Here is a 14,916-nt window from a genome sequence, read left to right on the forward strand (position 1 = left end):
GCCAGTGCATTCGAATGTTTCAATAGCTAATCAAATTTCGCGAAATCGAAGTGACGCAATAAAGAGTAAATTGGTACAATATAGGAACACACCATTTCTGTTGACATTTCGTTGACGTCACACAAATGTCAAAGATCATTAGTGATGTGCCGCTATCGGTAAAATATCGATAATCGAATTCATTTATTAATATTTTATATTTAGTACGTTAGTAAAAAACATTAATTTTACTAATCGACGGAGAGCAGGCGACCAAATCGGTCATGTGGCTTCAGATGTATTAAAACTCCGTTAGCTACTTCCCTGAACAACCTTTTCTGATAATAATCTGCGTGCTGGCTGCTGTGGGCGGCGGGTGTGGGTGTAGTGGGGTGGGGAAAAAATGGAAAAAAATGTAGGTTCAGCGACTCTAATTTTTTTTTCCAAACAGTTGTTGAAATCGGTGAATTTTCGTACCTATTTGAAATTTAACGTTTTCAAGAATAATTGTTTTCGGTACCTTCCCACCGATATTTTGTCTAGCTAATTTTTTTATTACATAATAACTAATCTCGCGTCAGAAAAAAAGCCAACACAGCTGAACCCACATGAAAATAATAATAATTTTCCTACTTTTAACTAACGCTGGCCCGCCTGGCAAACCCATCCCACCACCCGATCGATTTAAATTTTTTTTGGGTGCACAGGTGACAGGAAGTGTATAACAGAGCAACTGTTAATAGGTTAACAAAGTTAACACTTTTAGAACGTCGTGTCTACATGAGGCCTACCACCGGTTCGGGAAAAATTAAAGTCTCTGAACCAACATCTTTTCCATTTTTTTCCCCACCCCACTACACTCACACCCACCGCCCACGGCCTGCCAGCATGCAGATTATTATCAGAAAAGGTTGTTCAGAGAAGTAGCTAACGGAGTTTTAATACAGCCACATGACCGATTTGGTCGTCACTCGTCAGCTCTTCGATAAAAACTTTGCAAAATCACAGAATCTAAGGTTAAAAAACTTGCACACATCAATATGTGTGTGTGTTCCGTTCGTTGCAATCAACGAACTGACTGGTAGGGAACACAATGAAAGTTGATAATAATAATAATTTGCGGCTTCCTTACATTGGCCCCAGAATGCTGAATGCTGATGGACCAATACAAGATATTTCGAACATATAAAATCTGTATCCGTCTGTATTTGCTCACGATAATGGGGCAATCCGCAATGATAGTTATCCATTATATATCATGGCTAACGCTAATGCTGCGGCCGCACATGCGTCTATCGTACGAAGCTTCGTGCTATGACACGATACCATTGGACGGTACACGCAGATCCAATGGTATCGTCTCATAGCACGAAGCTTCGTACGATAGACGCATGTGCGGCCGCGGCATTGATGAAATGTGGAGAAATTCTATCTAATCTTATATATAAAATTCTTGTGTCACAATGTTCGTTCCCGTACTCCTCCGAAACGGCTTGACCGATTCTCATGAAATTTTGTGAGCATATTGAGTAGGTCTGAGAATCGGCCAACATCTATTTTTCATACCAAAAATTATTTATATGGCAAAACAACGTTTGCCGGGACAGCTAGTCTATCTATATTTTATCTAATTAGTGAACAAGGGAAACAAATATAATAATAATTTTCATGTTCGAAAAAACTTTATTTAACATTATAACTACAAAATATTGCAACATGTATCTTAATAAGGCATTAAATTTATCACAGTAACAAATTACATGGTAATTGTTTAATACCAGATAACAAATAAGTCTTAGGGTCAATTTATACTAGCGCAGAGTCGAAGCTCATCGAAGCGAAATATCAAAACTAAAAACTAAACATAACAAATTCAACCTTAGGTCCAAAGCATTATCGCGCACATTACTTCTGAGAATTTCGCGCGAAAATTCTCGCGAATGCGCCCGACCAACGCAGCTGATTGGTCTGATGTCAGCTGAATGCGTGCGTTAAGTTCTGGAGTTAAGTTTGAATTTTCTATATTCAGTTTTTGGGGATGCGCTAGTATAAATTGACCCTTAAGTAAAGCGGCCTCTACACGTTAACCCACGATGGACCAAGTGATTATGAACGTCATATTCGTATATGATTGCCTATAATCGCGATTACGCTCTAGGCACTATAGGCAGCATCATATCCTTCATAATTCATAGCTCAACATGTAGAGGGGCCTTAAAATAAAACAAATCATATAATATACATAGAAGAGCTTATACGAATATCTATACAAAGAGATTAAAATTTCCAATAAACATTTTCATACAACTACGAGTAATAACATTATTCTTATATTATAGTAGCTTATATACAAATAAAGTGAATTTAACTTATAAGCAAGTTATAACTGTAAATTACTATTATTATTTCTTAACATTAATAATTGAGAAACAATATACATAATAAAACAATTTCACAGGAGTTTTTCAGAGTTAAAAAAATATAATATTATGATTTGCAAAAGAGATTCCCTGAAGATTCGTAAATTTCGGTGCTATTAAGATAAATAAAATGCAAGTTATTTACTTATATAATATAATAAGCTGTCCGTATACTTTGACGTTGAATGTGAATGGCGAATGCCATAGCCAGCTTGCAAAATATTATTTTATTACGTCATGATTTTTAATAAAAAATATTTTTTACATAAACCATTGCGGTCGTCAAACAGAAACATCACTTAATTTATCTACAAAATGCTGCTAACAAAAATCATAGTTACCATATTTTGATTGTACCTAAACAGTCCATAAGATTTCTGTTTTTTTGTTTCATTTTTCTGTTTTTAAATGACATTGTTCAGCTGCTGGTTTTGTACAATAATACAAAAATGTTAAACATAATGCATTTGACAGACAGACTATAAAGTCGCACTAAAACAGGGAGATAGACTTTAATAGAAAAATGTCGTACTATCAGAAAGGTAGATTCATAGGCAGATGGCGGACCTACTTAGTTTGGTCGCGTTTTTTCAAACCCAGCCAACAGAATATAACGTCTTACATTAAGTTGACATAATCCGACCTAATGACGTAGGTCCGTCAACTGCCTAGGAATAAATGTCCTCGGTGGTACATTAACGCCGCGGCCGCACATGCGTCTATCGTACGAAGCTTCGTGCTATTACGACGATACCACTGGACGATACACGCAGATCGTCCAATGGTATCGTTTTAAGCTCGAAGCACTACGCAGGTGCGGCCCGGGCATAAAACAAAAAAGTTGAACACAATGCATTTAACAGCTATGTCATAGGCGATAAAGTCTTACCTAAAACATGGAGATAAACTTCAAAAGAAAAATATGCGCGTCACTTGGCGTACGGTTTAGAGTGTGGGTGTCGCAGGACTGTGTGTAGATCCGCCCACAGCGCCGCGACGCGCGCGTGCGCCGCCGACTGCGTACGCAGCAGCTCGGGTAACGCCTCCAACGCGGATAACGCGTACGCGCGCGCCACCCTCCCCTCCTGTTATTACGGTTTTGTATGTACTCTAATTTTCGTGGTTAAAAATTTACGTAATAGGCTACTTGACCTTTATTCAATTTCATTGAACAAATACATATTTCTAGTAGAACTTGGCCTAGGAAACCATATTTCACCCTTATCATTAATAAAAGCTTATGATTGATAAATAAAGTCGATTTGAAAATATAATTTTATGAAAATAGGATTTGTACTGACGAAAACGCTTTTGCGGTACTTCCGAATTGGATGTGACGTCATTCTATTCGTAATTTAATATCTTTTATTTATCGTGCTCGTTATATGTAAGTTTATTTGTACATTAATAATAAAAATGAGCCTAGAAAGATTTGTAAAATATATTTTCTTGAATAATTCATATAAAACATCAGTTTTATAAATTATCTCCATTTATTGTAGACGGGAAATGAAATGGCCAAAACTTTTCTCCAAAAGTTTTCAACATTACAAATGATTTCTAATTTCTTATTTCATTATTTTATAATTTTTGGGCACTTTTAGACGCGTACATTTAGCATATAAAAAATGTTCAATAAAGAGCTTAAAATACAAAACGTATGACGTCACACTATAGCGGACAGTGTTTTCGGCGCCATTTATAAGGCATATTTTTCAATTAACATTTTTATGGGTTTCTACTGTGTAAAATATTAAAATATTAGTTTTTTTTGTAATAATGAATGATTATGAAGCGATTAGCTTGAAGAAAAAAATGAGGTCAAGTAGCCTATTATGACAGTAATAAAATAAAGAGAGCTACATAGGGTTTATTGTCAAAAATGTTAAGTAAAAACTCTGTGCTCACTATGCGGCGGCGCGCTCGGCGTGTAGTCCGCTCTGCAGCCGCCCGCACAACCGCCGGTGACCGCCCACCGCGTCTAACGGCAATGTGTCATGTTGCACCTCGCTCTATCGCTATACGTACCTGTAACGGAGCTCGCAGCGCGTATCTGTGTTGCAGAGTGCGCGCGGCGGGAGTGGGCGGGGCGGCTGCGGCGGCGGCGGCACGCTCGGCGTGCAGCCCACGCTGCAGCCGCCCGCACAACCTCCGGTGACCGCCCACCGCGTCTAACGGCAATGTGTCATGTTGCACCTCGCTCTATCGCTATACGTACCTGTAACGGAGCTCGCAGCGCGTATCTGTGTTGCAGAGTGCGCGCGGCGGGAGTGGGCGGGGCGGCTGCGGCGGCGGCGGCACGCTCGGCGTGCAGCCCACGCTGCAGCCGCCCGCACAACCTCCGGTGACCGCCCACCGCGTCTAACGGCAATGTGTCATGTTGCACGTCGCTCTATCGCTATACGCACCTGTAACGCAGCTCGCAGCGCGTATCTGTGTCTGTGTTGCAGCGTGCGCGCGGCGGGAGTGGGCGGGGCGGCTGCGGCGGCGGCGGCACGCTCGGCGTGCAGCCCACGCTGCAGCCGCCCGCACAACCGCCGGTGACCGCCCACCGCGTCCAAAGCTATCAACATCCGCTCCATGCCCTCGTCTGTGTCCCGCTCGTGGTCGCCCATGTCTGATGTTAGACTGAAAAATTTGTACTACCTATCAGAGAAGTTGATTTCTAGGCAGATGGCGGACTTAAGAGTCCGGGTGTCATCGCAATTCTCATACAAACGTAATACAAAGATCATTTCCCATATGAGAATATTTACCATATTTGAGTTTTTATTCAGCTTAAGATAGTAATTACCTAGGTTCCTATACAAAGAATAGCTAAATAATTACTCAGATATGGTAAATATTCTCGTATTGCGTAATAATTCTCGTATATCGTAATTGCGACGGCACCCGGACTCTTTAAGTAATTTGGTCGCGTTAAGTCAAACCCATACAACCAATCACAGCTAACATTGAATTGACATAAGCCGTGACATGACAAAGGTCTGTCAACTGCCTAGGAATCAATTTCCTCAATGGTACATTCGATTGAGCCTTGACATTGGTGTGATTTGAGATGCCACAATGTAATATTATCAGTGGGACAGATGGGATACAGTGCTTTATTTCTCATGCTTAGTATTTTCCCCAGTTAATATCACATTCAGAATATTTGTAAACATTTCATCACGTCATACATTATACAGATTCAGTACAGTGGCCGTCGTATTTCTTGTGCCTATGTCAATCCTTAACTTCATTTGGAGTCACGTTTTCCCTGACAGCACATTTAAACTGACGAAATAAAGTTTAGTCTACTAGAAACGATAACAACGACAAAATAGCACCGAACGGACGAAATTTTCATCAACAACAGCTTGTTACAGACTACTTACTCTGCCGCAGACTTAAGAGCGTCTTTGAGTGTTGTCCACCTGGCGTTGTCCGCGTCAGCCGGCGCAGACAACGCATGCAGTGCCGCGCCCAACTCCCGAATGTCTGCCCGTTCCGCCTCGCATCGGCCCTCCACTGAAATCAAATAAAATAAAAATTATATTATTTTTGAATTTTGTCGACCAAGCTTTATGGAAACTTACTAATAAAAAATATATCTGCAGCAAAGTACCTATTTAAGCATGTTGAAAATGGCAAATGACACACAAGGGTTGCTAACCGCGAAAAGTAATTATACACTGCGTAAAATAAATATTTTTAAATATTATAATATAATATTATGCACAAACAGCAAATAAGGAAAAACATATTCAATCATTGGTATCTGACAAACAATTTATCTCACAGGAACCAATATCAGATAAGCAAAGTATTTAAGAAATTATTTTACCACTGTAAACCCAAATTACAGAATTGCAAAGCTTTACGTATTTCAAAGTTTTATGTATTTCAAGAAATGCCTTCATATATATTATTTCAATTTTTTGGTTAGTCCGTTCTAACTTACCTTTCTCAAATATTTTGAAAAGTCTCCCTAATCCTAGATGCGCTAAGCGTAGCTGCTCCTGCTCAGTTGCAAACAAATTCTGCATTTCTTCTGTCGTAATGTCATTCTGAAAAGCATCAAAAACAATGATTTATTATACTGTTATTAAAGAATGTAATTTATTCTAACAAAAGAAATCAGTAATAATAAAAAATCCTGCAGTTCTACTATTATGTATTAGTATATTTTACCTGTTGTACTTGGTTGGCTTGAAACAAAACATTATGATAATCAGTCATTAACGAAAAATTTAAAAATCTTGATGTATTGAACATTATATTAGTATCTATTTCTAATCATTTAAGTAGTTTTTTACTAACCTGCATATTATCTTGTGTGCCAGCTAAAACAAACTCATCATGCTTGGGCTTGTCCAACTTTGGGGAGGTTTCGCACAAGAATGTACGTAGGTCGGCATCATGGGCTAGTACAGGGTGGCGAGCAACTATCGTCAGCCATCGCTGAAGAGCTGCTCGACGCCGCTGCAGAAACATGGGACTCCCACCTCCTACCACCACCCTTTTCGGTGGTAGGCTGCATACGGCCCTAAAGATAACAGGTTTCCTTTTGTTTATAATAAATATAAATTTAAAAATAAAGAAACTTTAAATAAAAAAAAAATCTTCTCCTTTGCACAGTACATTCAATAGCACACTTGTAAGTTGTGGAAATTGTAACACTTTCAGGAATGGTTCTTACATTGTATTATGTCTTGATGCGAATGTAATATCTTACATCTTTAAACAAAACTTTAACTTTATATATATAATTGGAATCTGGGAATCGGCTCCAACGATTTTCATCAAATCCTACTAATATTATAAAGGCGAAAGTTTGTTTGGATGTATAGATGTATGGATGTGTGGATGTATGGATGTTTGTTACTCTTTCACGCAAAAATTACTGAACGGATTTTAATGAAACTTTACAATAATATAGCTTATACATCAGAATAACACATAGACTACAATTTTAACCGACTTTCAAAATGGGGGAGATGTTATGTTCGTTTTCCTATGTTCAACGATTACTCCGCTGTTTGTTAACCGATTTTCAAAATTTTTCTTTTGGTATATACCCTATATACCAAAAGAAAAATTTTGAAAATCGGTCATCATCCCAATTTGGTAATGTATTCACAAAAGTGGTGATCTGATGAAGGATCCATAAGTAATCGAGGGAACTCCTCAAAATTTATAGGGAAACATGTGGTGACTTCGGTTTCGTGAAAAGTATTCTAAGCATATGCTACCAACAAGTAAGATTTTGCACCGAGGTATACCTGGTATACCGTGGTTCGGAAGGTGCTGAGAGAACTCCTGATTCTTTATAGATACAAGTTTGGGAGTTTCGGGGTTGTTTTAAGAATGGAAAGCATATGCTACTATGCAAATTACATTCATCATCATCATCATCATCATCATCACTACCATATTATACCATGCATCGTCCCATGGTTATGACTTATGAGCCTATAATGACCCTGTTATTGGTACTTTTCATAATCTATTAGATCGAGACTCGAGTTTGTCAAGCAATAATTTAAAAAAAAATCTATACCTACCTAATATTATAAATGTGAAGAGTATGTTTGCTTGAACGCGTTAATCTCAGGAACTACAGGTCCGATTTAAAAACTTATTTCAGTGTTAGATAGCTCATTTATCAAGTAAGACTATAGGCTAAATATTATCACGCTAAGACTAATACGACCAAAGAAACTCAGGAAAATGTGGGAAAAACGGAGGAAATATAAGAAATTACCAACTACTGGAGCAATTTTTATGGCAATATTAAGCACAGATATAGAGTAGACCAAGTGAAGGGAGTAGGGACATAAGCTATTTTTTATGGGTAAATGTATGGTTTCTGTAAAATTCCTAATTTACGCGGGCGAAGCCGCGCGGGACATCTAGTTTAGTATATAGGAAGTTTCGGGGGCGATAAATCGATCTAGCTAGGAATAATTTTTAGAAAATGTCATTTTATTAGTGTTTTATGGAATACCGAGCAAAGCTCGGTCAAATAGCTAGTGTTATAATAATAGCTGCAGTGGGCAAAGTATAAGCAGTTGTAAATTACCTATATGGATAACTTACCTATATGGATATTTAGCATACAGCACATCATACAGAAGGGCAAAGTCATTATATCTTCTTGTAACTGTTGTACCGTGTCGACGAGAACTCACATAATATTCACAGTGTTTCAGTATCAAACCCTTGCGTTCGGGCACAAGTTCCACACTTATAACATCAGTTGCCTCTAGATCTTCAAATGTGACCTCGTCTATATTGTATGACATAATATTGCTGAAAAAAATCCACAGCCGAACATATTATAACCTCCTCATTTTTTGGAGGTGGGTAAAAAAATGTTTTGTATTTTACGAAAATAAAATACTTCTAAGATGTTTTTTCATAAATTTTGTGCTTGAATAATTTTTTTGATGTATTTAATATTAATTAAATTGTACTTCAAAAATAATACATAATATCAATATTTATCAATACTAGTAACTTCTAAGCAAAATGATTCATGGTTAGCATGTTTTAGAACTTATCATAATTCTTATCACCACCAAAACCGTATTAAATTACAATTATTTATGCAAACCAAATACCAATATATAATACTAAATCAACATAATAAAATATAAGGTACTTGTAATATTCTAATAAGTTAAACACAAAATATTTTATAAATTGTAGATTTTGCTCCCATTTTTCACATACACAAAACCCAAGATTTAAAACACATTCTTCCAAAATAAAAACTCCGTGGAAAATATGTCATTTTCCACGGATATAATATGAATGAATGAATGAATATTATGCTTTATTGTGCTCAAAATGTACAAATATAATAAAAGAAGTTACATGTTCTCACCATGAGCACAAAGGCGGCATTATCGCTATGAAGTGCTTTCCTCCAAAAGCAACCTCTGGCGCATCGAAATAAATGACAACACAGTGCAGCTTAGGAATAATACTAAAGTCGAATGTTGTAGGCTGTAGCTGGTTGTAGTATTATACAACTTTTGGTTGAGTGAGTATTAGTGATAAATACTTGCACTAAACAAAAAACTTACAACAAGAATTAATAGTAGAAAAGAACAAGCACGAGTTACTTAATATAGGTAAGTAATTATTATAGGACGAACGATGTTAAATGGATATAATTATTTAAAAAAAGTACTACATACCTGCTATAATTACTCCTAAAGATATACTATCAAGATTTTAACTTATTAACCAACGCGCTTTTAATAAATTATTCGCTAAAATTACGTCGAACTCGTTATCTATCTCTAAGCTTTCCGCTGCAGTTACTTCCCACACAGTACAACTGTAATTAAATGTTTTATTTATTACTGGGGATAAAATAATAAACAAAATAAAGAAACAAACTTCGAAGTTTCCGATGATGATGCCACGTCCGGAAACCGGATTTTATTTACCTTGATTTACCTACATTTACCTACATAATTTGACATTTTATTGTCAATAAGCTGTCAAAGTCATCTGGGTAATAGGGTAAACACTAGGGTCGTGACTCGTGAATCGTGTGCTTTACGGTTGTGCCATGAATCATGATGATTCATGATTCATGAATAAAATATCTCGTTATAAAAATCGATATTTAAATCCCGCTATTTTGAAAAATGATTATATGAAGAAAAACTTTCCTTCACACCCATTATATCCAAAACGTGTTGTTTTTAGGGTTCCGTACTCAAAGGGTAAAAACGGGACCCTATTACTAGACTTCGTTGACTGTCTGTCTGTCTGTCTTTTTTTTTATGATATAAGGGGGCAAACGAGCAGACGGGTCACCTGATGGAAAGCAACTTCCGTCGCCCATAGACACTCGCAGCATCAGAAGAGCTGCAGGTGCGCTGCCGGCCTTTTAAGAGCCCATATGACCCTAACTTGACTACATACATTAACCTAGATCTCAAAATCTGTAAGGTCTAGAAAACTGATTTTTTGACACAAGTAACTTCAGTTCATAAAGATTAAATGCTCAAGACGAAAACACGATTACTCAAAAAATGCTCGATAGTTTCTTTTTTACAAAAAACCTTGTTTTAGACACAGTTTTGCTTGGATCTTCGAAGTTTGCTGTCTTTTCTTTAATATTTTTTAATATCTAAAAAGGTATTGATAAAACCTAAATTTGCTCAAAACACTTTTTTCATAATCATTATAGTTCGTCTTTTATTCAAGTAAAACTAACTCGGCGATGATTCCGCGCCGTCCTTTTTCACCTGGCATATGAAAGACGGGCGTGAGTGTGAAGAGAGAAGGACGATGTTTGATTTTTAGAGTCAGGTGAGCTCTTAATAGGGAATAGGGAAATATGAGAGGGTAGGGAAGGGAAGGGAATAGGGGAGGGTATGGAAGGGAATAGGGTAGGGGATTGGGCCTCCGGTAAACTCACTCACTCAGCGAAACACAGCGCGAGCGCTGTTTCACGCCGGTTTTCTGTGAGGACGTGGTATTTCTCCGGTCGAGCTGGCCCACTCGTGCTGAAGCATGGCTCTCCCACTTACAAAACACCCTGTCCCTAGGCTGTATATCAAAAACCGCTTAGACTAGACTTCTGAAATTTACAAAGATTGTGTTACATTTCTGTTGCCGCTTTAACGATAAATACTAAAAACAAAATAAAATTAATATTTAAGGGGGCTCCCATATAACAACAAACGTGATTTTTTGGCCTTTTTTGCAATCTATAATGACAACTAGAAGACACTTGAAAATTTCACAAAGTCCTTAATAATTAATAATAATTATATGTGTACTTATGTGTACTTTAATAATAATATTAAAATAAAATATATTTTTAATGAAATAAGGGGGCAAACGAGCAAACGGGTCACCTGATGGAAAGCAACTTCCGTCGTCCATGGACACTCGCAGCATCAGAAGAGCTACAGGTGCGTTGTCGGCTTTTTAAGAGGGAATAGGGTAATAGGGGAGGGTAGGGAAGGGAATAGGCTAGGCGATTGGGCCTCCGGTAAACTCAATTACTGGGCGAACGTGGTATTTCTCCGGTCAAACCGCCCATTCATGCCAAAGCAAGGCTCTCCCACGTCTATTAAATTTTATTTAAGTAAGTTTATGGGGGACTCCCATACAAAAACACTATTTTTGACCAATTTTTGCTCTATAACGGTGCGGAACCCTTCGTGCGCAAGTCCTACTCGCATTTGGCTAATTTTTTATTTGCTAATATGAAACAGTATAATATAATACAGTTTAAATTTTAAAAATCAATGCCCACCTTGTGCCCACCACAGTACAATATAATATAGTACTCGCACATTAGACGCACTATTTTAGATATTTACTCACTTGGAGTTTTGTAGATAGCCTTGCCTTAAAAGTGATGCTCTTGTTACATAAAACGCTCCAGTTTCAACAAACTCTCCATTCCAATCCTGTCTTCTTGGTCGGTTGCTAACATCAAAGTTTAACGGCAAGAATTTTTCGCAATCCCATCGCAATTTGTGACTCCTAGAATGTTGTTTTTAACTGAATTATGTTCGGAATTAGAAAGGGCTGGCCTGGGTATATAATATGATGCGGAATCCAGACGGAAAATGCAAAATTCAGATCACGTCATTAAGTACCTACAACTTTGTTGAATAAACTTAATGTTAAATTGAGTAGGTATTATGAATAGCACACACACACATCTTTATTACTTACGAGTTACGAGCTTTTGCCCGCGGCTTCGCTCGCTTTAAGAAGTATTATTATTTATTATATACAAACTTTCATCCCCTATTTTAATGATCAATCCTTTCTTAGCGGATGCCTACGTCATAACAGCTACACCTGCATGCCAAATTTCAGCCCGATCCGTCCAGTGGTTTGGGCTGTGCATTGATAGATCACCATGTCAGTCAGTCACCTTTGAGTTTTATATATTTAGATTACTCTTTACCTGGTGACGGAAAAAACACAATCAAATGGTGTTGGTTCGTTGAGTTTGATCAAAGCAGACCGAAGGTGCTTCGCCTGGATAAATGGCGAGGTAACTTGAAGTAAAACTAACGTTGTTACATCCGATCTTCTTTCAATAAATTCCAGGACACCCCATAATGACGGAGCCCAATCAGTAGACGCAATTGAGCATCTCTTAAATACACTGACGTTATCTAAAATAAAAAAGGCACAATGATCTACTTAAGGTGACGCCTTGATAATATGGCTGTAGCGATATCGATTTTTCACAGCAATGACTAAAGTTAAGAAATTAAAGTTCATTGTCAGTATTCATCATGTCTTCGTCTTTGAATTACCCATAGCGTAACACGATTGGTCAACTTTTATAACACAGAATAATCAATCAAAAAGACCTCTGTAAAAAATGGGGATTCCTATTTTGCCAACAGAGGAGAGTGATTTAAGCTTCCAAAATTCGTACATAAATAGGTTCAAGCATACACATTAATATGCCCATAGCTTATATGAAATGTTTTTATGGTTTTTAAATTACCTACGCGACAAAAACCATTTTGTCGTCATACCAAGCTGTTGATATGGTCGGATTTCGGAATACTTTTTAAACGGGCCAAGTCGCGGGAAAACTTTGATCGAAAATAACTGTATTTTAAAAAGATAAAACCGACTTCAAAATTATACGTAATTGAGAATAAAAACTGCGTATCTCTTAAACTACTGAACTGATTTTGATGAAACTTACACTATTCCCTAAGTTAAACAATACCTAGTACAAAAAGAATTACTAAAATCGGAATGGTAGTTATAGAGATAATTATTATGCGAACACAAACATAAAAACATAAGTACTTACATAATATTACATACATACAAATCTAAATACATATCGACGGTGGAAAGGCAAAAGTTACCAAGCGACATAGCTATTTTTACAGGAGAGCCGTACATAGATTCATTTTTTCTTTAAAAAATTGTAGAAAATTAGCTAATAGAGATATTTTTAAAAATCCAACGAATTTTTAAAGTATTTTAATGCCTTTATTAATTAGTTTATTAAAAAAATATATTTCTGTATACTTAGCGTAGAAGTGGCATTTAGTTACAATTTACCTAAATTTAGAAGCTGGTAAAAGTTACCAACCGACAAAAACGTTTTATCTTTCAATCTAGTAAAGATATCTAATTATATATTTTTTTCGAAATGGTTCGAAGCAAAAAGTAACCCTTTTTGCTTTTCAGTAGAGTTTTTTTTTATTAATTGAACAAGCAAAGGGGTTTAAATTTCATAATATTCCATTATTATATAACAAGCAATGTTTACTATACGACAAATAAAATTCTGTAAGTGTAAGTAATTATTTACCTGCCGCCAAATAAATTTCAGCTAGAACTCAAAAGTTTTTACTTTTTAGACTCAGTGAGGAAATTTACTCAGTATAGTTATGCTGCAATCGAAAATTATAACTGTTAAACTGTTGAAGAAAAACCTATCAAGTGTACAATATTTGAAATATGCCTTTGAATAAATAATTTTCAAACAAATAATTGAAGTCGAGTTCCTCGGTAAAAACAATATTCAGTATTCCAATGAACCGTAACTTACTTACCGACTTCTAAAATGTATGAAGATTGAGTACAGATAATAAAGTTTAGGCTTAGTCCAATCGTAAAAATCGGCCAAGTGTAAGTTTGATTCGTGCACAACTCGAAGGGTTCCATACCAACTACCATTATAGAGCAAAAATGGGCCAAAATAGGTTTTTTTGTATGGGATTATTTTTCTATTTTATTTTAATTTTATTATTAATTATAAATACAATTATTGAGTATTTTGTGAACATTTCAAGTGCCTAGCTGTTGCCATTATTGATATCTAGAAAAAAAAGGCCAAAAAATCAGGTTTGTTGTATGGGAAAATTATTTTTTTTAGAATTTGTTGTTACAGCGGCAACGGAAATACACTATCTGTAAAAAATATAGATGTCTAGCTGTAGCTGTTCTTGAGATACAGACTGGAGACAGACAGACATCGAAGTTTTAGTAATAGGGTCCCGTTTTTACCCTTTGGGTACGGAACCATAAAAAGGCACTTATAGCAAATCATGTTAATACAAATAACCGCGTTTTGCCCAAGAGGGCCTCCCGACGACGCATGCCAGCTAGATATGCTGCGAGTGTGAGTGTGGTGCCAGGGTAATGCGCTGTAAACGCGGCACCTCCCCTTTCGCCTCCCGCGCCCCTTTTTGAAAACGGACGGCACGCGCCGCCCGCCATTTTGTTTTCAGTGGATTTCGAGCCGTGAGACTGCGCGTACGTACCTTTCAGTCTCCCGCGCAATACACACGACGTTCGCACCGCAAGCAACATCGTCTTTCCGTTGTGTTAATAATTTATCGTAGTAACTATATACTGTAAAGTGTAAAGACTGTAACAAACTGTACCACTGATCCACAACTTTGCTTAGTTAGTAAAGTCCTGAAACCACACCCTGAGTTCTCATTTTCTGCCTACCGGCAGTGGCGCATCCCTTTTGGTAGTTCCCAGTACTAAATCTGGCACT

General features: G+C 37.0%; 1 protein-coding gene across 3 annotated transcripts; it reads right to left on the reverse strand.

Annotated features, from left to right (window-relative positions):
* Positions 1–3,197: 3,197 nt before the first annotated feature.
* Positions 3,198–9,812, reverse strand: LOC121732212 (sorting nexin-8-like). Of its 3 annotated transcripts, none has more exons than XM_042122023.1 (7): positions 9,792–9,812; positions 8,481–8,693; positions 6,702–6,927; positions 6,343–6,448; positions 5,777–5,909; positions 4,808–5,027; positions 3,198–3,484 (listed from the first exon to the last, which is right to left on the reverse strand). In XM_042122023.1, exons 2-7 carry the CDS (start codon positions 8,684–8,686, stop codon positions 3,329–3,331), a joined length of 1,047 nt encoding a protein of 348 aa, XP_041977957.1. In that variant the 5' UTR covers positions 8,687–8,693; positions 9,792–9,812; the 3' UTR covers positions 3,198–3,328. The 3 variants fall into 3 exon arrangements, with proteins under 3 accessions (XP_041977957.1, XP_041977956.1, XP_041977955.1); XM_042122022.1 differs by lacking the exon at positions 9,792–9,812 and adding an exon at positions 9,587–9,662; XM_042122021.1 differs by lacking the exon at positions 9,792–9,812 and adding an exon at positions 9,261–9,362.
* Positions 9,813–14,916: the final 5,104 nt, after the last annotated feature.

This window comes from Aricia agestis, chromosome 12 (assembly GCF_905147365.1).
Source record: "Aricia agestis chromosome 12, ilAriAges1.1, whole genome shotgun sequence".
Classification (NCBI taxonomy): domain Eukaryota; kingdom Metazoa; phylum Arthropoda; class Insecta; order Lepidoptera; family Lycaenidae; genus Aricia; species Aricia agestis.

Excerpts from the sequence above, each read along its gene's own strand:
- LOC121732212 (XM_042122023.1), bottom strand. The coding sequence starts at position 8,686 with ATGTCATACAATATAGACGAGGTCACATTTGAAGATCTAGAGGCAACT. Across the intron at positions 6,928-8,480 it reads TATGCTAAATATCCATATAG|GGCCGTATGCAGCCTACCAC; the intron begins GTAAGTTATCCA and ends TGTTATCTTTAG. Across the intron at positions 5,028-5,776 it reads GCTCTTAAGTCTGCGGCAGA|TCTAACATCAGACATGGGCG; the intron begins GTAAGTAGTCTG and ends CAAATTTTTCAG.